At 34.4% G+C, this 26,483-nt stretch overlaps 1 protein-coding gene across 1 annotated transcript in view; it reads left to right on the top strand.

Annotated features, from left to right (window-relative positions):
• PIP4P2 (phosphatidylinositol-4,5-bisphosphate 4-phosphatase 2) overlaps positions 1-24,638 on the top strand; it is an 81,445-nt gene extending 56,807 nt beyond the window's left edge. Inside the window, exons 5-7 of the mRNA XM_060116150.1 lie at positions 1,925-1,977; positions 23,533-23,623; positions 24,282-24,638. Coding sequence (XP_059972133.1) covers positions 1,925-1,977; positions 23,533-23,623; positions 24,282-24,425 — 288 coding nt within the window. The 3' untranslated portion in view covers positions 24,426-24,638. The remainder of the gene's footprint in view (positions 1-1,924; positions 1,978-23,532; positions 23,624-24,281) is intronic.
• Positions 24,639-26,483: the final 1,845 nt, after the last annotated feature.

The following is a 26,483-nucleotide window of genomic DNA, read 5'->3' as shown; positions in this document are numbered from 1 at the left end:
AGAGAATAGTAGTAAATCCTTTCAAAAGCACAGGTATTTGCATTCATTCAAATAGATTATGACAAACATTTCTAATAATAAATATTTTTCTATTCTTAGTTGCTGCATTTAAATGAGTACTTATAGATAACAACAAAACCAGATGTGTTAGGTTGCTGGCTGTATAACTTACTAATCATACAATAGAGTCTTAGTTGTTTATTAGTAATAATTGAATTTATCATATATAATCTGTGCTAAAATGATAAAATTGGACTAAATAATCTCCCATAGGTTGGTCATCTAAAATTCTAGATTTTCTGTGCCAGTGTGTTAGCCTTCAAGCTTGGATTTTGAGTTACTCTTCTCTTAAGTGTTTCATAATTGCTTCCTCAGCCACTTTGCTTCTCTTAACAATGAAAAACTTGTTTGTTATTTATAAATAAAATTTGAAATGATATTACAAGTTCAACAACTATCCTAAAACTAATTTCAAAAACATGAAAAAGTACTTAGTAAGATTTCTGTATTCTTCACTTCTTAATGTTCTATGCCAATTTCTGTAGAAATCTATGTAAATCTGTTTAGCACATTAAGCATTTTTACTATTAAGAATAAATTAACTTGTTATAAAATAAATAATAAAAGAAAGAGTTAAGGCTGCTTGAAAAAAAATGTAGCCTTTGTTTGGCATTCTCAGATATTGAAAAATAATCATTGTCAAAAGAGTGAACATTCATGTAAAGTTTCATTTCTAGTTTATTTACCTTGGGACTCTATATTCCTACTGTGACTGAGAGAGATTATTTCAAGGTTAAGTAACGTTCAGGAGGTTTGAAATAAAAATGAAGAAAAAGTAGTCCAAACAAACTCAGATTTATTTGTTCTTTTGTAAAAGCTAGTCATTAAAAAATTAAAAAGAAAAAATAGTCAAGTATCAGATACTTTCTGAAAGTTTTCCTCTATTATGTTGAAAACATTTGAATATGCATAACTTATTGAAGCCCTACTACACCTAGAACTTGAGAGTTATGAAGAAAACTGAGTGACCTGGAATCCTAAGCAAAAATTAATTTTAGTGAAAGAAAAGTTATTTTGATGATAAAACTGCTAATGTACTTAACGGAATTATACAAAAGAAATATACACTTTACAAGAAGATATATAGAAAAGCAAATGATGGAAGGTGAGGAAAGTATTTTGAAATATTTTTTTTTGTGGTAAATAGTTACTTTATTTTTTTTTAATTTTTAAGTTTTACTTTAAATGTATATTGTACCTCCTTTCAAAGACTTTACTACCAGTAAGCTGTTTCAAGCATCTGAATAACAATACTGTGAGGAAGGTAACCCATTTTATTACCTACATTACAGTGAAGAAAATTGAAAGAAAGTTGTCTGTAGAAGGACTGTATTTTGTTACATAGAATAAGCAACTATAGAACAGAAAACAGCTTCCTGACATTAATTCTACCTGTATCTAATTTGTTTAGTTTATTTACTTCGTGCATTTTCTACATAAATAGAATAGTTGCATTTTTAGTAATGAGTCTAAATACTCATTATTTAAAAAGCTAATCATCAATATTTAGAGGAAAAACTACATTGAAGGTACATGAAATATGTTTTTATTTTCTGGCAGTGGACTGAAACATAAAGGTGAATGAAATGACCTGAACTTCAACATTACATCCAGTTTTCATTGTAAAGCAAACATAGATTGCATCAGAACCTTGAAAAAATCATGGGAACTGTTTCAGAGGGGAATCCCAACCTTTATTTTAAGGGAGGGGGAGATGTGTTGGAGGGAAAAAGCTCATATAACTATGAAAATGTTGATGTCTTCTGCTGTGATCCCTGAGGACATTTGAACTAAAAGAAACATCTTATCAGATTGGATAGTTTTCAGTTTTTGTTTTCAACCTCTCTTCTTATTTGTTTTACAGTGGATGGAACTGAGGTTCAACACTCTGGCAAAATGCCCACACTGCAAAAAAATGTAAGTTCTGTACCACTAGAAATAATGTTGGGAAATATTTGAGAACAATTTAAAGAGTTCAGAATTCTCACTTAAGTAAATTTTGATTTTAAGACATACTATGGGATGAATGCATGTTTAACATGTTTATGCTTTTCAAGACTAAAAAAAAGATGTCTTTGGACTGATTAATATATTCCATTTTGAAACTGAAATGATTGGGATTACCTATTCTCTAAAGGTAAGTCAATTTACCTTTAGAGAAAGTGAAAATTACTAAAATTATCAGTAACCTGGTAATGATTTTCAAATGTTCTAAGTGGTTATAATCTACTGCAAATAATCTAAAATTTATATTTTTAAAATGGACTGTATAAAAAAAATGGACTGTAATCTTGGAGAAAACCAAATTTTGGGGGGTTTATAATTAGGAAGTTGGATGGCAAAGTTTTTATAATTATTTATCTCTCTTCAGTCAATTTCTCTGTATTCCTAAATGGTGTACCTAAGGAAAATAACAAAAGGCAATATAAAAATGGGAGAAACTAGAAGACATTTTGATTAAAGACATTTTATGCCATCTATGTTGGGAGACCCCAAGTCACCCTAAGATTTTTTGACTTTCTAGGAGAACTAATAGGACTTAGTATACAGTTGTACTCACAGCTTTATGGTGAAAGTATGCAAAACAAAATCAGCAAAAGAAAAAGGCATGTGGGGCAAAATCTGGAGGAAACCAGGAGCAAGTTTCTAAGAGTCCTCTCCCAGTGGAGTCATAATAGAACTTCATTCCTCCAGCAATGAATTGTTACAACATATGTGAAATGTTTTTGACCAGAGAACCTTATTAGGTCTAATTGGAGCTGGTCACATAGGCACCTGCTGCATAGCGCATGCCACAATTCCATATTCCCAGAAGGAAAGCAGGTATTTGGCATAAGCCATATTGGTTGTACAAGTAATTTAGGCATAGCAACCCACTCTTATCAGTAAGGGAATAGTTAGAACTTTTTTGAAATCTAAGTTCCCAGGTGTCAGCCAGGGGCTTACCTTACAAGCCAACTTGTCTAAGGATAGCAGTGTTAGGCCTGCTATACTCTTTTCTGCACAGTATCTTTTTTTTTTTTTTTTTCTTGTGGTACGCGGGCCTCTCACTGTTGTGGCCTCTCCCGTTGGGGAGCACAGGCTCTGGACATGCAGGCTCAGCAGCCATGGCTCACGGACCCAGCCGCTCCACAGCATGTGGGATCTTCCCAGACCAGGGCACGAACCTGTGTCCCCTGCATCGGCAGGCGGACTCTCAACCTCTGCACCACCAGGGAAGCCCCCACAGCATCTATTTTGATAATAAAATTTTAATTCAAAAATTACTGTTTTCCACTTACATGTGGAAAGTAAGCAAAGGAAATTATACTGGAATGTTTTGATAATTAATATTTAAAATAAAAAATATCAGCTCATAGTTACATTTTTGTGATCCTTAGAATAAAATAAATATTATATCTATTTTGAGAGTAAAATAATCCTGAGTGGTTTATAGGAGGAATGAATTAAAAACTGTCTGAGAAGTAGAATATATGTAACAAAATATCGCCATTTATTTGTGCTAGATCTGATTCCAACTAAATATAATCCTGTGAGAATAACTTCTTTACAGCACATTTCTAGCTTCAAAGGAACAGATATTTCCTTTTTTATTCATTTGTGAAATTAATCATATGAATGCTTAACTTAGCTGAATCCGGGACAAGTCTGTACATGGAGGAGCAAAGTGGATGACCCAAAATAAGTGCACAGAAAAATATATACTTCAGGAACATACCAAATGCATGTGTGTGTGAATATGTCTATGAATAATCCATATTTCTGTATGTCATCTGTATTTTCAGAAAAATGAAGACAATTGCATATATCTTTATGAGGAACATTAAATTAGATTTTAAAAATCTTTTAGAAAATAAAAAAACTTCTAATGATTAGCAGATTGTGTGCTAAGCACAGTGATTATTGCTTTGTGTACACATATATATTAGCTGTAATCTTTATGACAATCCTGGATAGCAAGAATTATTATCCTCATTTTATAGATGAGGAACTGTTAGAAAGGATAAGGATTTTGCTCAAGTGATTTGCTTGGTTGGTTAATTATTTTAGAACAATGGCAATATTTTGCTAATAATAAAGAAGTATTGAATGTCTAGATATTCTACCATTGGTTAAGGTATCACAAGACTGTATTAATGTGGAGAAGAATTTATTAATTACTTAAGGAACAACTTGTTTTGAAATTCACATGACATAAATCAGCTTAAATATCATTCTTAGAGGAATGTGTATAGAATTGGAATCACATGCCGAGCTTGGGAGGACTTAGGGCATGCATTACTTATTTGAGCAAAGATGGTGTTATTACATGAACACTCATGGGTCATATCTAGATTTCTTTTCTTTTTGAATGTTTTTCTTAACAAACTGATGAGTCATCTGTTGAAGTAAGATTCTGAGATGTTTATTTCTTTAAACTCAAATAGCAAATGTCCTAAAATTATTTTCGTTATAGAAGTTACTAAATCATTGCTATGAAACCAGCGTGTTATTTTTATATCTCACAAGACAAGTGGGGAATACCTTCCCCCAGGGCTCCAGAGACCAAGAAGCATTTTTTTATCTCACTGTTTTTTTTTTAACTCATGCAATCACTGAGGCTATTGTAGCTGAAGGTGAGGTTTCTCTTTCAATTGGGCAGCTTGTAGCTACTGCTGGGCAGGAGATGTAGTTCTAGCATTCTGAAATGACAACTTGGATGATATTTCCATGAAGATGTTTTAATAGACTTAAGATTAGTAGACATGATGATTTAATCCATGATAATTATCAATGAATATCATTTCTCCTACATCACTGAGATACTTTGGGGATCTCTTCCTGTCATTTTAATCAATAGCAGACTCATTCTCAGAAGTTATCCTTTTATTTTTCTGTTTAGTGCTTTCTTTTATAATTATTCATTAATTCACCATCCTGTGCTAGGTATTAGGTGCTCAAAATAAAGATATAACCTTGCCTTCAAGGGACTTAGTCTTGTGGATATACGGAAGAGAATAGACCATTACAATAAAGTTTTAAGTGCTTTGGAAGGGTATACCTAGCATGCTTTGCTCTGAAGGGCCCCTAATCCAGACTGGAGGGAAAGGGAATGTGAATGAAGGCCTCCAGGAAGGAGGGATGTTAAAGATGACTGGGAATGATATGAAAAAAAGGTCCAATTGTTCCTTGTAGAAGGAGCAACCTGTGCAAAGGTATAGAGGTACAGAGGAGTCAAAGTATAGGTGTGCTATGAAGGAAATGGAATAGATAGGGTTTAATGTGAAGGGACAAGAGAGAGATTGGGTCAAGAATGACCTTGTATCGGAGAGGCTGTAGAACCATTCACTAAGACAGGGAATGAAAGATCTAGAAGAACTGTGTCCAGCAGAGAGATGATAAGCTCATTTTGAATGTAGGTATAGAAAGACTCTTAGGTTTTCTAGATTGGCTAGATCATCATCCCTTGAAATTCAGATCCATCTACCTGCTTTTCAAGCCACCAGTCTTGCATCAATATGGCCATGGCTTCTTCCTTCGTTTACCGAGACAACTGAGAGCTGAAAAAATTCTATGTTGATTAGCTCTTTACAAATGTAGAGCTTTACATTTCAGCTAAACCCTTGCTTGATATTCCCTATTTAAGTGTCCTTGATTAACTCTCTCCCCCATTCCTCAAAGTGGTTATCTCCAGATATTTTATGTTCCCCTTACACCCCCATCCCTCATACCCTCTTCTCTATCTCAGCAAATGAGTTGCCTTCTTCCTGTCTCTCTCAGATGTTTGAGGCTATCTGTGAACTCCCTCATCTTCACACTTCCTACCTCTAAACATTTTTTATATCTATGCTCACTTTATTTCTTCTTCTCAGAGGGATGCATGTCTCTCCCTTTCAAAGCATATCTCTTTAGTTCATCATGGCGCCACATTCCTCCAGGAGTAAAGTGGAATTAGCATCAGTCCCCACTAGGCCACTGAAACTTGCTCCGACAAAATTCATGTCCCAATTGCAAATTTTATTTTTTAAATTTATTTTTAATTGAAGTTTAGTCGAATTACAATGCTGTGTTATTACTGCTGTACAGCAAAGTGATTCAGTTATACATATATATATATATATATATATATCTTTTTCATATTCTTTTTCATTATGGTTTATCCCAAGATATTGAATATAGTTCTCTGTGCTATACAGTAGGACCTTGTTGTTTATCCATTCTATATATATCAGTTTGCATCTGCTAATCCAAACTCCCAATCCAACCCTCTCCCCACTTGGCAACCACCAGTCAATTCTCTATGTCCCTGATTCTGTTTCTGTTTCATAGATAGGTTCATTTATGTCATATTTTAGATTCCACATATAAGTGATATCATATGGTATTTGTCTTTCTCTTTCTTATATACTTCACTTAGTATGATAATCCCTAGTTGCATCCATGTTGCTGCAAATGGCATTATTTCATTCTTTTCTATGGCTGAGCAGTATTCCATTGTATATATGTACCACATCTTTTTTTTTTAATATTTATTTATTAGGCTGCGTCGGGTCTTAGTTGTGGTGTGCAGGCTCTAGAGTGCTTTGCAGCATGTGGGATCTTAGTTCCCCGACCAGGGATTGAACCTGTGTCCCCTTCATTGGAAGGTGGATTCTTAACCACTGGACCACCAGGGAAGTCCCTGTACCACATCTTCTTTATCCATTCATCTGTCAATGACATTTAGGTTGTTTCCATGTCTTGGCTATTGTGAATAGTGCTGCTATGAACATAGACTTGCATATATCTTTTTGACCTAGAGTTTTGTCAGAATATATGCCAGGAGTGGGATTGCTGGATCATATGGTAGTTCTATTTTTAGTTTTCTGAGGAGCCTCCATAATGTTTTTCAAAGGGGCTGCACCAAATTACATTCTCACCAACAGTGTAGGAGGCTTCCCTTTTCTCCACACCCTCTCCAGCATTTGTTACTTGTAGATTTTTTAATGATGAGCATTCTGACTGATGTGAGGTGGTACCTCATTGTAGTTTTGATTTGCATTTCTCTAATATTTAGTGATGTTGAGCATCTTTTCATGTGCCTATTGGCCATCTGTATATCTTCTGTGGAGAAAGGTCTCTTTAGGTCTTCTCCCCATTTTTCAATTGGGTTTGCCTTTTTGTTGTTGAGTTGTATGGGCTGTTTGTATATTTTGGAAATTAAGCCCATGTCAGTCGCATCATTTGCAAATATTTTCTCCCATTCTGTAAGTTGTCTCTTTGTTTTGTTTATGGCTTACTTTGTTGTGCAAAAGCTTGTTAGTTTGATTACATCTCATTTGTTTATTTTTGTTTTTATTTCTATTGCCTTGGGAGATTGACCTAAGAAAACATTTGTACCATTTACATCAGAGAATGTTTGCCTATGCTTTCTTCTAAGAGTTTTATGGTGTCATGTCTTAAGTTTAAGAATTTAAGCCATTTTGTGTATGGTGTAAGGGCATGTTCTAACTTCATTGTTTACATTCAGCCATCCAACTTTCCCAACACCCCTTGCTGAAGAGACTTTTTCCTATTGTATATTCTTGACTCCTTGGTTGAAGATTAATTGCCTGTAGGTGTGTGGGTTTATTTCTGGGCTGTCTATTCTGTTCCATTGTTCCATATGTCTGTTTTTGTGCCAATATCATACTGTTTTGATTACCGTGGCTTTGTAGTATTGCCTGAGGTCTAGGATGGTTGTGCTTCGAGCTTTGTTCATTTTTTTCAGTATTGCTTTGGCAATTCTGGGTCTTTTATGGTTTCATATGAATCTTAGGATTATTTGTTCTAGTTCTGTGAAAAAGGTCATGGGTAATTTGATAGGGATCACATTAAATCTGTTGATTGCTTTCCATTTCTTTGAATCACCTTCAGTTTCCTTTATTAATGTTTTATACTTCTCAGAATATAAGTCCTTCACATCCTTGGTGAGGTTTATTCTTAAGTATTTATTTTTTGGGTTGTGATTTTAAAAGGTATTGTTTTGTTACATTCCCTTTCTGATATTTCATTGTTGGCATAAAGAAATGCAACTGATTTCTGTATGTTAATCTTATATTCTGATATCTCTCTGAATTCGTTTATCAGTTCTAGTAGTTTTTGTGTGGGGTCTTTAGCGTTTTCTATATATAGAATCATATCTGCATATGATGACAATTTTACCTCTTCTCTTCCAATTTGGATACCTTTTATTTCTTTTTCTTGTCTGATTGCTATTGCTAGGACTTCTAATACTATGTTGAAGAGAAGTGGTGAGAGTGGCATCCTTGTCTTGTTCCAGATTTTAACAAGAAGTCTTTTAACTTTTCACCATTTCATTTTATATTGGCTGTGGGTTTGTCATGAATAGCTTTTACTATTTTGAGATATGTTACCTGTATACCCACTTTGGTAAGAATGTTTATCATGAATGGATGTTGAATTTTGTCAAATGCTTTTTCTGTATCTATTGATGCGATCCTGTGGTTTTTGTCCTTTCTTTTGTTTATGTGGTATATTACATTGATTTGCGTATGTTGAACCGTCCTTGTGAACTTGGGATGAATCCCACTTGGTCGTGGTTTATGATCTTTTTTATGTGTGGTTGGATTTGATTTGCTAATATTTTGTTGAGAATTTTTGCATCTATATTCATCAAGATATTGGCCTATAATTTTCTTTTTTCATGGTGTTGTTGTCTTGTTTTGGTATCAGGGTGATGGTGGCTTCATAGAATGTCCTTCAGAGTGTTCCTTCCTCTTTAGCTTTTTGGAAGAGTTTGAGAAGGATCGGTATAAGTTCTTCTTTGTATGTTTGGTAGAATTCACCTGTGAAGCCATCTGGTTCTGGACTTTTGTTTATAGGGAGTTTTTAAATTCCAGATTCTATTTCAGTTCTAGTGAATGGTCTGTTCAAATCATCTATTTCTTCTTTCAGTCTTAGTGAGCTGTATGTTTCTAGAAGAATGTTCATTTCTTCTAGGTCTTCGAATTTGTTGGCATATAATTGTTCATAGTATTCCCTTATGGTTTTTTGTATTTCTGTGGTATCAGTTTTTATGTCTCCTTTTTCATTTCTTATTTTGTTTATTTGTATTCTCTCTCTTTTCTTCTTGGTGAGCCTGGCCAGAGGTTTGTCAGTCTTGTTTATCCTTTCAAAGAATCAGCTCCTGGTTTTATTAATTTTTCTATTTTTTTAAATCTCTGTTTTGTTTATTTCCTCTCTGATCTTTATTATTTCCTTTCTTCTGCTGACTCTAGATTTTGTTTGTTCTAATTCTTTTAAGTGGTATGTTAGGTTGTTTATTTGAGATTTTTCTTGTTTTCTGAGGAAGGCCTGTATCTCTATGAACTTCCCTCTGATAACTGCTTTTGCTGTATCTGGTTGTGTTTTCATCATCATCTGTCTCAAGGTATTTTTTTAATGTTTTATTTATTTTTAAATTAATTTTTATTGGAGTGTAGTTGCTTTAAAATGTTGTATTAGTTTCTACTATATAACAAAGTGAATCAGCTATACATATATCCCCTCTTTTTTGGATTTCCTTCCCCTTTAGGTCACCACAGAGCATTGAGTAGAGTTCCCTGAGCTATACAGTAGGTTCTCATTTGTTATCTATTTTATACATTGTATCAATAGTGTATATATGTCAATCCCAATCTCCCAATTCCCCCCAACCCCCTCTTTCCCCCTTGGTATCCATACATTTGTTCTCTATGTCCGTGTCTCTATTTCTGCTTTGCAAATAAGATCATCTATACCATTTTTCTAGATTCCACATATGTGTGTTAATATACAATATTTGTTTTTCTCCTTCTGACTTACTCTACTCTAGGTCCATCCACATGTCTACAAATTATCCAGTTTCGTTCCTTTTCATGGTTGAGTAATAGTCCATTGTATATATGTACCACATCTTCTTTATCCATTCCTCTGTTGATGGTCATTTAGGTTGCTTCCATGTCCTGGCTATTGTAAATAGTGTTGCAGTGATCATTGGGGTGCATGTGTCTGTTTGAATTATGGTTTTCTTTGGGAATATGTCCAGTAGTGAGATTGCTGGGTCATATGGTAGTACTATATAAGTATTTTGTTTAAATTTCATCTTTGATGTCATCATTGACCCATTGGTTTTTTAGTAGCATGTTGTTTAGTCTCTATGTAATCATTTTGTTCTCATTTCTTTTTCTGTGGTTAATTTCTAGTTTCATGCCATTGTAGTCAGAAAAGATGCTTGAGATAATTTCTATACTCTTAAATTTGTTGAGGCTTGTTTTGGCCCTAATATGTGATCAATCCTTGAGAATGTTACATGTGCACTTGTTTTTTTTGGACGTCATGTCCTGAAAATATCAATTAAGTCTAACTGTTCTATTGTATCATCTATTATCTCTGTTGCCTTATTGTTCCTCTGTCTGGAAGATCTGTCCATTGATGTGACTGGGGTGTTAAAGTCTCCTGCTATTATTGTATTCCTGTCAATTTCCCCCTTTATGTCTGTTAGTATTTGTTTTATGTATTTGGGTGATCCTGTATTAGGTACATATATGTTGATGAGTGTAAAATCCTCTCCTTGTAGTGGTCCTTTTATCATTATATATGTCCTTCTTTATGTTTCTTTATGGCTTTTACATTCTATTTAGTGTAAGTATTGTGACTCCCACTTTCTTGTCATTTTGGTTTGCATGAAATATCTTTTTCTACCCCCTCACTTTCAACCTATTGTGTCCTTTGCCCTAAAGTGAGTCTCTTGTAGGCAGCATATCATTGGCTCTTGTTTTTTTTTATCCAATCTGCCACTCTGTGTCTTTTGATTGCAGCATTGAGTACATTGAGTTTTAAGGTACTTCTTGATAGATATGTATTTATTGCTATTTTAAACCTTGTTTTCCCATTGATTTCATATTTCTTCTTTATCTCTTTCTTTTTCTTTTTGTTTTTACTTTTGTAGCTTGATGATTTTCTTTGTATTATGCTTATGTTCTCTTCTTTTTGGTTTTTGTAAATCTGTGGTATGTTTTTGATTTGTTGTTACCCTGTTTATCAACTATGTTAACCCCTTCCTATATCTACTTGCCTTAGACTGGTAGTCATATTGGCTCAAACACATTCTAGGGGGAAAAAATCTACATTTTCTTACTATCCTCCCCCATATTTTATGATTTTGATGTCCTCTTTTACATCTTCATGTTCATCCTTTTGCTGTTGATTGTGGTTATCATAACTTTCACATAAATTTTTTTTGATTTTTTTTTAATCTGTGTACTGGCTTATTTAAGTGATTTAATTTCCAATTGTGATTTTCTCTTTTCTATAGATTCTTTTCTATTTAGAGAAGACCTTTCAATATTTCCTTTAGGATAGGTTTAGTATTGCTGTATTCTTTTAGTTTTTGCTTGCCCAAGAAACTCTTTGTCTCATCTTCTATTCTAAATGATAATCTCTCTGGGTAGAGTATACTAGTTTGCAGATTTTTCCCTTTCAGGATTTTGAGTATATCTTGACACTTGCTTTTGGCCTGCAAAACTTCTGTAGAGAAATCAGCCTTTTGGGGGTTCCCTTGTAATTAACTCTTTGCTTTTCTCTTGCTGCCTTTAGAATCCTCTCTTTATCTTTAACTTTTGTCATTTTTGTTATGTCTTGGTGTAGGTCTGTTTGGGTTTATCTTGTTTGGGACCCTCTCTGCTTCCTGTACCTGGATATCTGTTTCCTTCTTTAAGTTTGGGAAGTTTTCAGCCATAATTTCTTCAAATGCATTTTTGACCCCCTTTTCTCTTTCTTCCCCTTCTGGAATCCTTATTATGCATAGGTTGGCATGCTTTATATTATCCCATAGTTCTCTTACATTGCTTTCTTTTTTTTTAAATTTAGCTTTCTGTCTTCTGTCCTGATTGCATGATTTCCATTATTCTATCTTCTGGGTCACTTATTTGTTCTGCATTATTGTGTTATGTATTGCCTTTAGCTCAGCTTTCATCTCTGCAAATGAGTTTTCTAATTTTTCTTGGTCCCTCTTTATAGTTTCTAGTTCCTTTTTACAATACTCTGCATTTCTGTCAATAGCCTTTCTTAATTCCTTCAGTATTTTCATTATCTCCTCTTTGAAATTTGTATCTATTAGACTGAAGAGGTCTGCTTCATTGTTTGTTCTTTCAGGGGAATACTCTTGGTCTTTTAACTGTGAGTGGTTCCTCTGCTTTTTCATTTTACTTATATTTCTCTTACTCTGTGAATTTAGGAGAAACAATTATCTACTGTGGTCTTTGAGGGCTATTTATATGTAGGGTTGTCCCTGTGTAGCTTGTGTGGGTTTAGTATGTTTGGTGCAAGGGCTATTTTTAATATGGATGCCTGTTACCTCTTTCTTCAGTGTGTGCTGGTTGTTATTTCCTTGATAGGGGGTGCTGGTTGAGGTTGCTGGTTTCTGGTCTTGGGGTTTTTGACAGCAGCAGGTGGCTCAAGCACACCCCCTGGGGCATGCAATGGGAATGGAGACAGCTTACAACCACTCCTGGAGTTCTGATGGGTGGTAGTGGGAACCCGCAACTACTCTTGGGGTCTGGGAGGGAGTCAGTAGGGGGGCCATGACCACTCCTGGAGTCCGGGGGGTGATCAGCAGGGGCCCATGACCATTCCTGCAGTCCAGAAGGGAGTCAGCAGGGGGTGGCAACCACTCCTAGGGTCCAGGAGAGTGTCCACAGGGGCCCAGCGACCACACCTGGTGTCTGGGTGGGCTGCAGTGGAGGCTCGGGACCGCCCCTGGAGCCTGTGCAGGCGGTATCCTGTTTCTGCAAGCACGTGCACAGGGAAAAAAGCTACAATCCAAGTCCCGCCCCTCCCTAGTGCAGTCCCCAATCAATGGCGACTGGCCTCTAAGGTGGCCCAGGCTTCCTTGGCGTACCCCCCCCAGCAGTGGTCACTCTGGATTCCAGCCCCCCCCAGTCTGTTTCTACACAGCCAACCCCAGTCTTCTCCCTGCTTCTGAGCTCCAAAGTCCGAGTTCCAGCACACAGTCCCTGCCAGAACCAAAGATGGGCGTGTCAGGTTGGGCTGCTGCAAACCAGCTACTAGTGTTCTCCTCAGAGGCTCTGAAGCTCCCCTTACCTCCATCTGGGGAGCTGCTGAAAGGGCTTCCCAGGGTGCAGGAATCTTTCCTCTTTCACAGCTCCCTCCCAGGGGCACAGGTCTGGTCCTGATTCCTTTTTCATTTTCATTTTAATTTTTCTTTTTTTTTTTCTGTTTTCTTTTTTCCCACCTGGTTACATGGAGATTTTCTTTGCCCTTTCAGCAGGTTGAGGTTTTCTGCCAGCATTCAGTAGATATTCTGCGAGAATCATTCCATGTATAGATATACTTTTGTTGTATTTGTGAGAGAGGGTGAGCTTCACGTCTGAGTACTTTGCCATCTTGATTGCTCTCCCCACTTGCAAATTTTAATAGATCTGTTTAATCTTCATTTCCTTGTTTTCTCTTTAGTATTTGGTTCTGTTGATTACCCTGCTTTTTTTCCTTAAAATTTGTTCTTCTTTTGGTTTCAGACATCACTTTCTCCTGATTTTCTCCCACTTCTCAGAACATTCATTTGCTATCTCCTTTCTTGTCTCCACTTCCTCTTCCAAGTCATTAAATATTGCTATTCTCCAGGATTGGAACCTAATCACAATATATCTGTGCTTTCTCATATGTTTTTATTTCATTTATATGCCACTAAATCACAACCAATATACCATTAAATCACCCCAGATCTCTCTTCAGACCTTCAGATGTAAATATACAATCTGTATTCACCATTTGCCTGTAGTTATTTCAACCTGATGTCCCATAGGCATCTCAAACAGAATATATCCAACTTGCCCACCCCACTCTGCAAACTAATCGTCCTTGAATATTGATGAATAACTTACATTAATGAATGTTTTGCTATCTGCTCAGCTGACCAAGCCAGAAATCTGAGTGTATCTTTATTCACAATATCCAAATGGAAACAGGTCCTGTCAATTCTGTCTCTTGACATTTCAATTCTGTTATCTTATTCTTACTATTTCTATTATATATAGTTCAAGCATTCAGGATCTCTCACCAGGACTACTGCAATAGCTTTCTAATTTATCTCTTGGTCTTCAGCCTTATAGTTCTCTTGCAGTTTATTAGAGTAAAGGTCTCCAAGTGAAAATATGATTTCAAACTCTCTGGCTTCAAACCTTTTAGTAGCTCCCAAATTCATGTCCATAGCATACATCTCTGCAGGTTGTATATTGCACAACCCAAGGAGGTGCCATTGCAATTGTTATTTTAGGTTTTTCTATTAGTGCCATATGAAGTATGCTAAGGAAAGATATTTTATACTTATTGACATAAATGCACCATATAGATTATTACAGGCCCATTGCCTAAAATCAAAAATCAAACTCTAAACTTCTTATCAAGATTTATACAACCCTCCAAGTTTAGATATTTGCCTAACTTCTCTAGTAGTATCTTTATTATGTTTTCTTCTACCTCTACACACACCACCAGCCTCAACAAATTCTTCTACTTCCATAAATATACAATAGAGTTTATTGCTTTGGTCCCTTAATTTCCTGCTAGGCCTGGAGTGACCTGGCTCATCCCTTTCTCATTCCTATTTACTTGGAAAATAACTACTTACCCTCACAAATTAGCTGAAAATCCCTTTAATTTTACTCACTTACAGAAACCTTCTCCGGAAGAAAGTTTATTTTGCTGCTTGTTTCTTGAACAAAAGTTTTTTTCTTTTTTTTTTCCTGGCTGAACAATGCTACTGTTAGCAGCTAAGATGACTTACTCTCCCACCTATTCACATCTTACCCTGCCCTTAAGTTTCACCTAATAAAGCCTTCCCTGGCTACCTCATCTGAAAATTGTGCTTAAATAACACTGCTTGGCACCATCTTTATTTTCCAGGTGTCCTTCACAATGCTAGTGTTTCACAGGGGAGTGTTATGAAGGGGAAGGTAAATAACTTGAAGGGTGAATAATCAGATGTTTGAGAAACCTTGCATGATCTTTTCCTCTTGGATATTCAGTGTCCACAGTTTTGTATATTAGAGGCTCTTGACTTTCACATCCAGTAATATGAAAGACTAGTTAACCATTACAAATATCATTTCAAATGCATTGTTCAGCTCATATGAAAGTTAAGAAAATCCCCAGGGAACAAAACTGGAGAGCAAATGACCACCAGGGCTGTCTTAAGGGTATTTACCAATACTAGGGACCCAGATACTTGGGTTTCAGTGTTCAAATGAAGAATGAGAGAGAAGGCCTTGGTCTTGAAGAAGGTGGAGAGTTGGAACACCATCCCTCTCCACCCCCAATAAAGGACTATTCTTCATGAATAGAGTAGGTCAAGGAAAATGCCCACCAGAAAAGGAAGAATACAAATGGAAATTTTTATAAGAACAGTGAATTTCAGATTTATATTTTACCTGGTTTATATGGTCTAAGAAAACCCAGTCTCAGAAATCATTTTAAAGTAGTTTAAGATTGGTATCATTCTAGGGAGCCTGGGAAAGGCAAATGAAAATTCTCTGTGGATGAAGACATTCCTAAACCATACCTGCTAGGATTTCTTATATTAAGGTTTGTCAAAATAAGTTCTCAACAAAAATACCAACATGAGGAAACAAGATACAATAAGCAGAATTGGCATTGATAACAAACAGCATAATTAGACTTCTAGGAACTTCAGATATTATAATGTTAGATATAGGATATGTTACAACCATGTCTAAAAAATTTTTTTTTAAATAGAAATAAGAGAAGACAGATAAGAGTCTATAAGAAACGACCTGGGCACATACAAAAATCTGTACATGAATGTTCATAGCAACTTTATTCTTAATAGCTTGAAACTGGAAACAACCTATATGTTCTTCTGTGGCTGAATTGTTAAACAAACTGATTTATCTAGACCTTGACATACTATTCAACAGTCAAAGGAATGAACAATAGTTCATCCATGCAACCGTTTGGGTGAATCTTTGGGAATTTATGCTGAGTGAAAACCAGTCACACAAGGTGGCCTACAGCATGATTCCTTTTATATTACAGTTTTGAAATGACAAAATTTTAGGAATGGAGAACAGGTGCATGATGGTGTGGTGAGTACAGGGGGTGGGTAGGCAAGAGGGAGGTGAGTGTGGTTATAAAAGGATCCTTGCAATGATGGAACTCTTCTGTATCTTAACTGTGGTGTTGGGTACATTAACCTCCACATGGGATAAATTGTACAGAATTAAATATACACATGCACACAAATGAATATAAGTAAAACAGGAAATATGAATATCATTGAATTGTATTAATGTCAATACGCTGGTTATAATACTGTACTGTAGTTTGGAAGATGTTATCACTGGGGGAAATTGGGTAAAGGATGAATGAGAGTGCTCTGTATTATTTCTTATAACTGCTTTTGAGTCTACAATTGTTTAAAAATAAAAAATGAATTAACCCAAGCAATAAGCAGGCAGGTTTTGAAATTAAAAATTACAGAAATGAAAATACAGTGGAACAAGCTAAACAGCAGATCAGATTAAGTTGACAACTAAAGTTGTGGGTTGGAAGATAGAGTAAAGTAAATTACCTAGAATCTGTCAGAGAGACAAAGATGAAAATAATATTAAAATAAATATATATAAGAGCATCTGATATATTTCTGATCTAGAAGGAAAAACTAGAGAATGGGATAGAGGCATTTTGAAGAGATAATCCCTAAGGATTTTCAGATCTATGAAAGATATGAACCTGTAGATTCAAAAGGAACAGTGAAATCCAAGCAGAATAAACAAATATGTTATAGTGAGATTGCAGACAACCTAAAATAAATAGAACATATTAAAAGCAGAGACAGAAACGTCATATTTTTAGTATGAAAAGGATAGCAGCAAACGTCTCAACTGCAACAATGGAAGCCAAAAAGTTTAAAAATACTTCAAAGTTCTAAGAGAAATTAACTGTCAAAGTGTCTAAACCATCACAGACTAATGAACGTAAAATAAAGATATGTGCAGATGCAGAGCCAACTAACCAGCAGTAACAACCAAAACAGAGTGGTTACCATTCTGATACCCTCACTAAAAAATTGATAAAAGATGAATTTAGGGAAAATATCCTTGAAGAAATTTCCGCTCTGCAAGAATAAAGAAAGTATAAACCAAGAAATTCTAAACATTCATCAGGAACACTAACTATATAAAATACCAAAAACATAACAGTAATAGTATTAATGCTAACAAATTTGGAGAAACAAAAATAGAATTGAATTGAAATATTGGGACTTCCCTAGTGGCGCAGTGGTTAAGAATCCACCTGCCAATGCAGGGGACACAAGTTCAAGCCCTGGTCCAGGAAGATCCCACATGCAGAGCAACTAAACCCGTGAGCCACAACTGCTGAGCTCACGTGCCACAACTGTTGAAGCCCGCATGTGCCCCCTAGAGCCTATGCTCCACAACAAGAGAAGCCACTGCAATGAGAAGTCCATGCACTGTAACAAAGAGTAACCCCTGCTTGCCTCAACTAGAGAAAGCCTGCATTGCAGCAACAAAGACCCAATACAGCCATAAATAAATAAATAAATAAATAAACAGATAGATAGATAAAAGAATTGAACTGAAATATTGAAGAGCAAGAACATGTAAGATGGGAGTGGAATGTTTAGAGTTAAAGTTTCTAAGATCTTTGCATTTATTGGGAAGATAGATTTACCAAATGGTTTTAGTTTTTAAAATGTATGCATATTAAAAATTTAAGTGCAACTGCTAAATGAATAAAAATAAATTGTAAAACTTTCTAAATAGTAGGTAGAAAATTAAATAAAAGAATCATAGTCAATACAAAAGAAGTCCAGAAAAGGGAGTAGAAAAGCAGATAGAGAAACAATAGAAAGCCAAAATACGGTAGAAGGGATAATCAAAATATATTAGTTGTCAGAATATATATAATTAGACAAAACTTGTCAATAAAACTTGTGAGAAATTATCAGACTAGATTTAAGTACACCTGTATGCAATTTGAAGAAGAAACACATGAAATATGAGAACATAGAATGAAAGTAAAAGGTGAAACCATGAAACACTAACCAAAATGAAAGATTTACCAGGCAAACACTAACCAACAATAAAATAGCAATAGTAATATTAGTTAAAATAGCAAAGACTGCTGTTCTCTTTTTCCTTGCAGTAGAACTGTCAGTCTTAATGGCTACCCAGCTGGAGACTGCATTTCCTAACCTCTCTTGCAGATAGCTGTGACCATGTGTTTATGTTAGGGCCAATGGAATATGAACAAATTGATGAATACATCTTCCTGATACTATCCTTAAAGACAAAAACTGCTTGGCCTCCTTTTCTCTCCCTTCCTCCAATTGCTTGGAAAAGGCAACTGTAGCAGAAGACTTGTTACCATATTGAGTCAATGGCAATCATAGAACAGATGTAAAAAGAATTATTATCATTATGGTCACTTCATCAGAAATATTAATTTTGAACTTGAGTGCAACAGATAATCTAACTTTGAAATATGTAAAATAAAAATAGATAATTATAAGGAATCTGCTCTTGTAGATCGACATAAATACTACTGACTGAAAAAAAAATGCACAATGTGAGAGTTGTGAGGTTTTATTGGGGGCATAATGAGGACTATAGCCCGGGAGACTGCATTTCCGATAGCCCTGAGAAACTGCTCCAAAGAGGGAGGGGGGAAGGTCAGTATAATGCAATTTTGGCAAAGGGTGAGTACATGCAGGCAAGCACATATTTTTTGCAGGAGGTTGCTGCTAGTCTCATGAAGATTACCACTAGTCACAAGGAGCAGACATCACCATGAAGGATTTTAGTGCTTTTCTAGATACAAGGAGATACAAGAATTGGGCTCATAAAATCTCCTGAAAATATCTAAATATCTGAAGACCTGTTCTGCAAGTTTTTCCCAGAGCACAAAGTGCCTCATTCCTGAACTCCACCCTGAACTCCTTTCAGGGGATGTTGAAGGTCAGCAGCTGCAGTGGCTCATGATTTAATCCTTGTAGAGGTAGATGTCAAGTGCCAATTTGTAGTTGGCAATACAAAAAGCAAAATTGTAATACTTTTAGAAGAAAAGATAGAAAAGTATTTTTATGACAGAAGTAGGAAAGAATTTCCTAGACAAGGCATAAAAAAGTATGAACCTTAAAGGAAAAGATTGATAGCTTTGACTATATTAGAAGTACTTTGTGTTACATTGGTATCATTAGTAAATACTCATGATCAAAATATGTTATTAAAGTTGAATTTATAAAAACAGACTATAAGAAGATATGTTCAGTATATATAGCTGCATGGAATAGTATGCAGATTATATAAATGTCATCTATGAATCAGTAAGTTAAAGACAGCCCAAGACAGAGACAATAGGTATGAACAAGCAATTAATAGAAAAAGAAAAACAGTAGTCAACCTGCATTTGAAAAGATGTCCAACCTCCTGCAGATTATGGATATACATAATAAAATCACAATGAAATACCATTCACACTCGTGAAATTGTTAAACATGAGAACAATACTAAGTGTTGAAGGGTCAATGAGGATGTAGGTGGAGCAGTGGAAGCTCTCAAATAGTGTTGGTGGGGATATAAATTTAGCATTTGTTAAAATTAAAAACATGTCTACAGTACTACCCAGCAATTCTATTCCTAGGTATATGTTTGAGAAATTCCTGCATATATACATAAGGAAACATGTAAAAGCGAATTCAAAGTAGCCATGTTATAATAGCAAAAACATTTAAAACAAAACAAAAGAAAACCCTGACTGTCCATCAACAGGGAGAATGAGTAAGCTGTATTATTCCATATAATGGAAAATAATTGTGCAAATGAATGAAGTAAGTTTCCACATATGACTATGGAAGAGTCTCATGTAGAGTATTGAGGAAAAAAAAGCAAGTCACAGAAGCATACAGTTTAACACATGCATGTGTAAAGTTTTAACACTTGCAAAACAATACTATATATTGCATACAGATACCATATTTGTATTAAATGTATAAGATTTTATTATGCATGTGATAGGTGCTTTTGTCATTGCCTTCTCCCTATGATAAGATGGCACTTTGGTTGTAGAGTAACAGTACGTTATTTCTTTCCTGGGAAGATTTTCCAGAGGTAGTGACTATTTAAGTTGAGTGATGAAAAATGAGTATGGGTTTTCAAAATAGAATTCATGCACTGAAATTAATATCCTAAAGTGTGTTCCTTTGGCTCACAGAAAACCTGCTCTGGTATTCACTTAGAACCTTTTGACTTATTGAGTATATTCTAGCAAATTTAGTTGCCTTCTAATCCATGGTAGATTAGACTGCCAGAGGCAGATACATAGGTAAATGAGAAATGGTGGCCAGCTGTGAGATATAAGGCAGGAAAAATCACCAAATGCAGACATAGTTATTAAAACTAAAAGCAGTCTAAGGTTAAATGTAACATAAAGGCAATGAATCACAGGTACCCTAATAACTCCAGATAGCAGGTTGTACACTACTGCAATTAACGATGACCCCCTAGGTCATCCACATGTTTCTGTTTTTGTTCAAGTATTCAGGAATTTTTATGATACATATTTGCAATAATATTCATCAATTTTAAAAAATATTTGGGACTTGAAGCTATTTTCTGTTATGCAAAATTAACCTTTTGGAATAGCACACTTCTAAATTATGCCTAGGAAGTGATGCATTTCTGTGTTTCATTTATTCAATAGACATTCCATGAGTAATTTACCATGTGGTAGGCATAATGTGGACACTGGCCATACACAAACAAATCAGTGATTATATCATCCACTAACACAATGTGTGATATATGATATGTGTTACTATATGTTTATTTAGGAAGAGAAGAAAGTGCCAATTGGCTTTTTTATCTTTGCTATACTTTTATCATTTTGAGAATTTAAAAAATTAGAGGTAGAGAGAACTGAAAACTATTGGATTTGGAATTTCAATTGAGAAATATATGTTATGAGTTTCCCATAGGCTTCTTGCAGTATGTATTAAAAGATTTTTAAAAGTTTAATCTCTTTCTTTAATTTTGTAATTCCGATTCTAAAAATTTATCATAAGAAAACAATGAAAAATAAGCACAATGGGAAGAATTAATACTGTTAAAATGGCCATACTACCCAAAGCAATCTACAGATTTAATGTGATCCCTATCAAATTACCCATGACCTTCTTCACAGAGCTAGAACAAATAATCCTAAAATTCATATGGAACCATAAAAGACCCAGAATTGCCAAAGCAATCCTGAAGAAAAAGAACAAAGCTGGAGGCATAACCATCTCAGACTTCAGGCAATACTACAAAGCTACAGTAATCAAAACAGCATGACACTGGCACAAAAACAGACATATGGATCAATGGAACAGAATAGAGAGCCCAGAAATAAACCCACACACCTATGGTCAATTAATCTTTGACAAAGGAGGCAAGAATATATAATAGGTAAAAAGTCTCTTTAGCAAGGGGTGTTGGGAAATTTGGACAGCTGCCTGTAAATCAGTGAAGTTAGAACACACTCTCACACCATACACAAACATAAGCTCAAAATGGTTTAAAGACTTAAACATAAGATATGACACTGTAAAACTCCTAGAATATTACAGGGACAAAGCATTCTCTAACATAAATTGTACCAATATTTTCTTAGGTCAGTCTGCCAAGGCAATAGAAGTAAAAGCAAAAATAAACAAATTGGACTAACCAAACCTACAAGCTTTTGTACAGCAAAGGAAACCATAAAGGAATATTTTTTCCCACAGACTGGGAGAAAATATTTGCAAATGATGTGACTGATAAGGGCTTAATTTCCAAAATATACAAACAGCTCATACAACTCAACAACAAAAACACAAAAAACTCAAATTGAAAAATGAGCAGAAGAGCTAAATAGACATTTTTCCAAAGAAGACATACAGATAGCCAACAGGCACGTGAAAAGATGCTCAATGTCACTAATTATTAGAGAAATGCAAATCAAAACTACAATAAGGTACCACCTCATGCCTGTCAGAATGGCCATCATTAAAAAGTCTACAAATAAATGCTGGAGAGGGTGTGGAGAAAAGGGAAGCCTCCTACACTGTTGGTGGGAATGTAAGTTGGTGCAGCCATTGTGGAAAACAGTATGGAGGTTCTCAAAAAACTAAAAATAGAGTTGCCATATGATCCAGCAATCCCACTCCTGGGCATATGTACAGACAAAACTATAATTCAAAAAGATACATGCACTCCTATATTCATTGTACTATTCACAATAACCAAGACATGGAAACAACCTAAATGTCTATCGACAGATGAATGGATAAAGAAGATGTGGTACATATGTACAATGGAATACTACTCAGCCATAAAAAAGAATGAAATAATGCCATTTGCAGCAACATGGATGCAACCATTGATTATCATACTAAGTGAAGTAAGTCAGAAAGAGAAAGACAAATACCATATGATATTACTTATGTGTGGAATCTAAAATATGACACAAATGAACCTATCTATGAAACAGAAACACACTTGTGATTGCCAAGGTAGTTGGTGGGGGGGAAGGATAGATTGGGAGTTTGGGGTTAGCAGAAGCAAACTGTTACATATAGAATGCATAAACAACAAGGTCCTGCTGTGTAGCACAGGGAACTATATTCAATATCCTGTGTTAAACTATAATGGAAAAGAATATAAAAAAGAATATATATATATATATATGTATAACTGAATCACTTTGCTGTACAGCAGAAATTAACACAACATTGTAAATCAACTATATTTTCATTAAAAAAAATAAGCACAATGCTTTTAGATGTCACTTAGCTGGCATTATTTCCAAGAAGAAAAAAGTGTCCAATACTAGGGAATTGGTTAAATTATGTTATATTCATCTATCAGAATTCCAGTTTGAGAATACTTAATGATGTAAGAAAATGTTTATGCTAAATTGGTAAGTTGTAAAAAAATGACTGGAGAAAAATAGCAGTATTTATGGTAGTGGAATTACAGGTAATTTTCCTTTTCCTTTCTATTCTTTATTCTTATTTTCCAAATTTTCTACACTAAACATATAGCAATGGTTATAAATGTAAAAATAATATCAATTTCTATTTGTAAGACAGCACTGATTTTCCATTCTGGAATAGATTGTTTTGGAAATAAATTTTTATCTTGGCTGATTATTATTGACCATAGTGGGTTTTTGTGGACTTTGTCAATGACCAACACTTGAATTTTGTTTAAAGCCACAATAATTCACACACAAATTCACCAGGTATGATTTAAATCACTCATTAAAAATATTATGTATGTTCTTGTCTCTCAAGTTGAATAAATAAATAGAAGTATATGTATTACTAAAGCCATAGATAAGTATTTACAAAGATGAAATGGAGAATCTTCATGTAAATATTTAATATTCTTTTTTGTTCTCATGAATTTGCAGTTCCTCTGTGGGTAGTGCACTTCCTCGAAGACGCTGCTGTGCATATATTACTATTGGAATGATATGTATTTTCATTGGAGTTGGATTAACTGTGAGTATTACTCTACTCACTGTTAGAATTCTTTCCTCTTAACTTTATTAGTAGTAAATGGTGAGGTCTGGAACAGCCTTCATTGATCGCTGAAGAACCTGCCTCCCTCACATACCAGGCCCAGAAGCTTCTGAAAAACTATGAGCAATCTGAAGCCAATACATGGGCCTGGAGCTTGCCCATCCAGGTGAAATCATGTCTTGGGATCCCTCTGAAGTCCTTGACATTGGTAATTTTACCCTCCATTTAACAAAAGCCCATTTGTTTTTATTTAGTGCCAGAACCAATTTTGTTATGGCCAAAGCTGAAGCAATACTCATTCAGCTACGAAGGTCTGAAAAACCATTCTTCTTTTTATTCAAGTGAAACAGAGATTTATTATCAACATGGGGATGGCATTGGGGTTATGTAGATTAAATTCCCTTTATAAATAAGATATTATAATGGAATTTTTGTTTACTTCATAAAGTTTATAATTAATGTAACTAGCAATTTCATTTTATTAAATTTTACTCTGTTAGTGGTAGCCAACAAATGCAGCAACTCATATTTTGTCGGGGTTTTGTCATCTTAGGAATATATTTCATAAAAATTGCACATAAGCCAACACAAGTTCTCAGTTTCTAACCTTTTATTTTTGTATTGCTTTTTATTTTAGGTTGGCACCCAAGGTTTTGCAAGACGATTTCATGCAACCTATGTTTCTTGGGCAGTTGCTTATCTCTTAGGTTTGATCTGCCTTATCCGAGCTTGTTATTGGGGAGCTATAAGAGTGAGTTATCCAGAACACAGTTTTGCATAAGCTTGTTTATGATTTGGTAATGCAGGTGAGAGTATCTAGCAGTTCTGGATAAACTACTCTGGCATCTTTAAATCATTTATGTAATGGATTTCATTCTGGTTTATGTATGAAGTTTTAAGACTTTAGGAGTCTTTTATGAACAAATGCTCATTGTACTACATTATATGCAGATAGGTTGTTTTGCTGCTAAGTTTTCAAACTCTAAATAATAAAACTTGGTCTTCATGTTATTTTACATCTCTTAAATATATTTTTGATTTGTCCCCAAATTTTACATATAACATCAACCTTTCATTATTTTTAAATCAGTTATTCCATTACTTGCTGATCTGTATTTCCAAGAAGTGTTTATAAATGTTGGTATAATAGCTTCACATTTATACTTCTATTTTAATTAAACAGTAACACAATTGCTTGCTTTAAAATCTAAGCAATACACATTTTGCTTGAACTGCTTACTGTAACTTTAACTAAGATCATAGTGACCTTATTCAGGAAAAAACAAATTTAGTGTACCTTCAAAGACTTGACATTCTTGTCAGATAAATACCATTTCTAGATACTGTATGCTTGTTTTATGTTGTTTGTAGAAAGATATAATATTTTGCTAGTAATTTAAAATACAAGAATAAAAATATTTATTTGTCCACAGCTGGAGATATGTTGGGTAAATGTTTTTTTCTCAAAGATCACAGGATCTTTGTCTTTGTCTTTTCACAGGATCTTTTTGTGTTTTATTTTTGTCATTTTTTATTTACTAATTATAAAATTTCTGGCCTAGATTTTTGAAATTTAATGTTAATCATCTCTATGTATTCCTTTATGGAGCCTGAAGGAAGTACTTCACATAACATATTTCATAATATTTAACCATTTACAAAGATGTATCGATATTAGGTTGTCCTTTTCATTAGATCATGGTAAATTTTTCTTATTGGGATAATTATGGAATACTTATATGTGAAGGGAGCCTGTAACATTTTACACTGGCTAAAATATTGAGATGGGATGCAGTTACTTTTACCATTCTTCTCAAATATAGCTGGTGAAATAATTACCAAATTTATTCAAAATACAGGTCAAAGACAAAAAGCAACATAGTTTTCTAAGAATTCACTAGGATTTAAGGAATCAGCTCTTGCACTGCCCATCTTTGCAGTTTTGAAAAAGAAATTGTTTAACTGAGAGGTAATATTCTAAAGCTTCTGAGGTAGTAGAATTAGATAATGAGATGCTCTGAGTAAATTAATTGGCTATTCCATGGGTAAGAATAATATTTTAAATTATTTATGTTCCTAATTAGTATAAAAATGTACTCATCAGAGAGTTTGGAAAAAATTACACGTAAATTTCAAAGAGTAAATGATAAATGTGTAAATGCAGTTGCTCAGGATTATATGTACCTTTAAAAATATACTAATAAAGATTATTGTTCAAAAATTACCTTGTTCTATTCCATTTTTTTAAAAATAAGAGGTTTTTCTAAAATTGCCTTGAGATCTTACTCTAAAGTTTTCATGTTCAAGAATGCATATAATGTTCCTTTATATAATATTCACTTATGTTTTTTCCAGTATTTTCATGCTTTTATTTTAAAAATAAAGATTTTTAATCCATTTGTAATACACTTGATTTATTAAATGAGAATCTAATTTATTTATTTTCTTAATAGTTGATCAGTTGTAGCAGCAGTGTATATTGAGTAATACATTCTTTCCCCATTAACTTGAAATCCCACATTAAATTATATGCTACATGATTATATTCCTTTTGGAATGTAACTCCATAATAGCAGGAACCTTGGTCTTATTTGCTGCTTTATTTCCAGCATTTAGAAGAATGCCTAGTGCATACGTGTTCAATAGATACTTGTTGCATGAATGAATAAATGATTGAATGAATTGGTATGTTAAATTCTTAAATGTGCTTGGGTCTGGATTTTACATTTGTTCCAGAATGTATAGGTAAATGTTTATATAATCTAATGCTAATGAAAAACTTTCCAAGTAGAACCCCAAAGCAGATATTAATAAGAAAGAAATTCAATATCCGTTTATG

This window comes from Mesoplodon densirostris, chromosome 13 (genome assembly GCF_025265405.1).
Source record: "Mesoplodon densirostris isolate mMesDen1 chromosome 13, mMesDen1 primary haplotype, whole genome shotgun sequence".
NCBI classification, from domain to species: Eukaryota; Metazoa; Chordata; class Mammalia; order Artiodactyla; family Ziphiidae; genus Mesoplodon; species Mesoplodon densirostris.
Note: the sequence above shows the minus strand (reverse complement) of the source record. Positions and strands in the feature narration are given on the sequence as shown.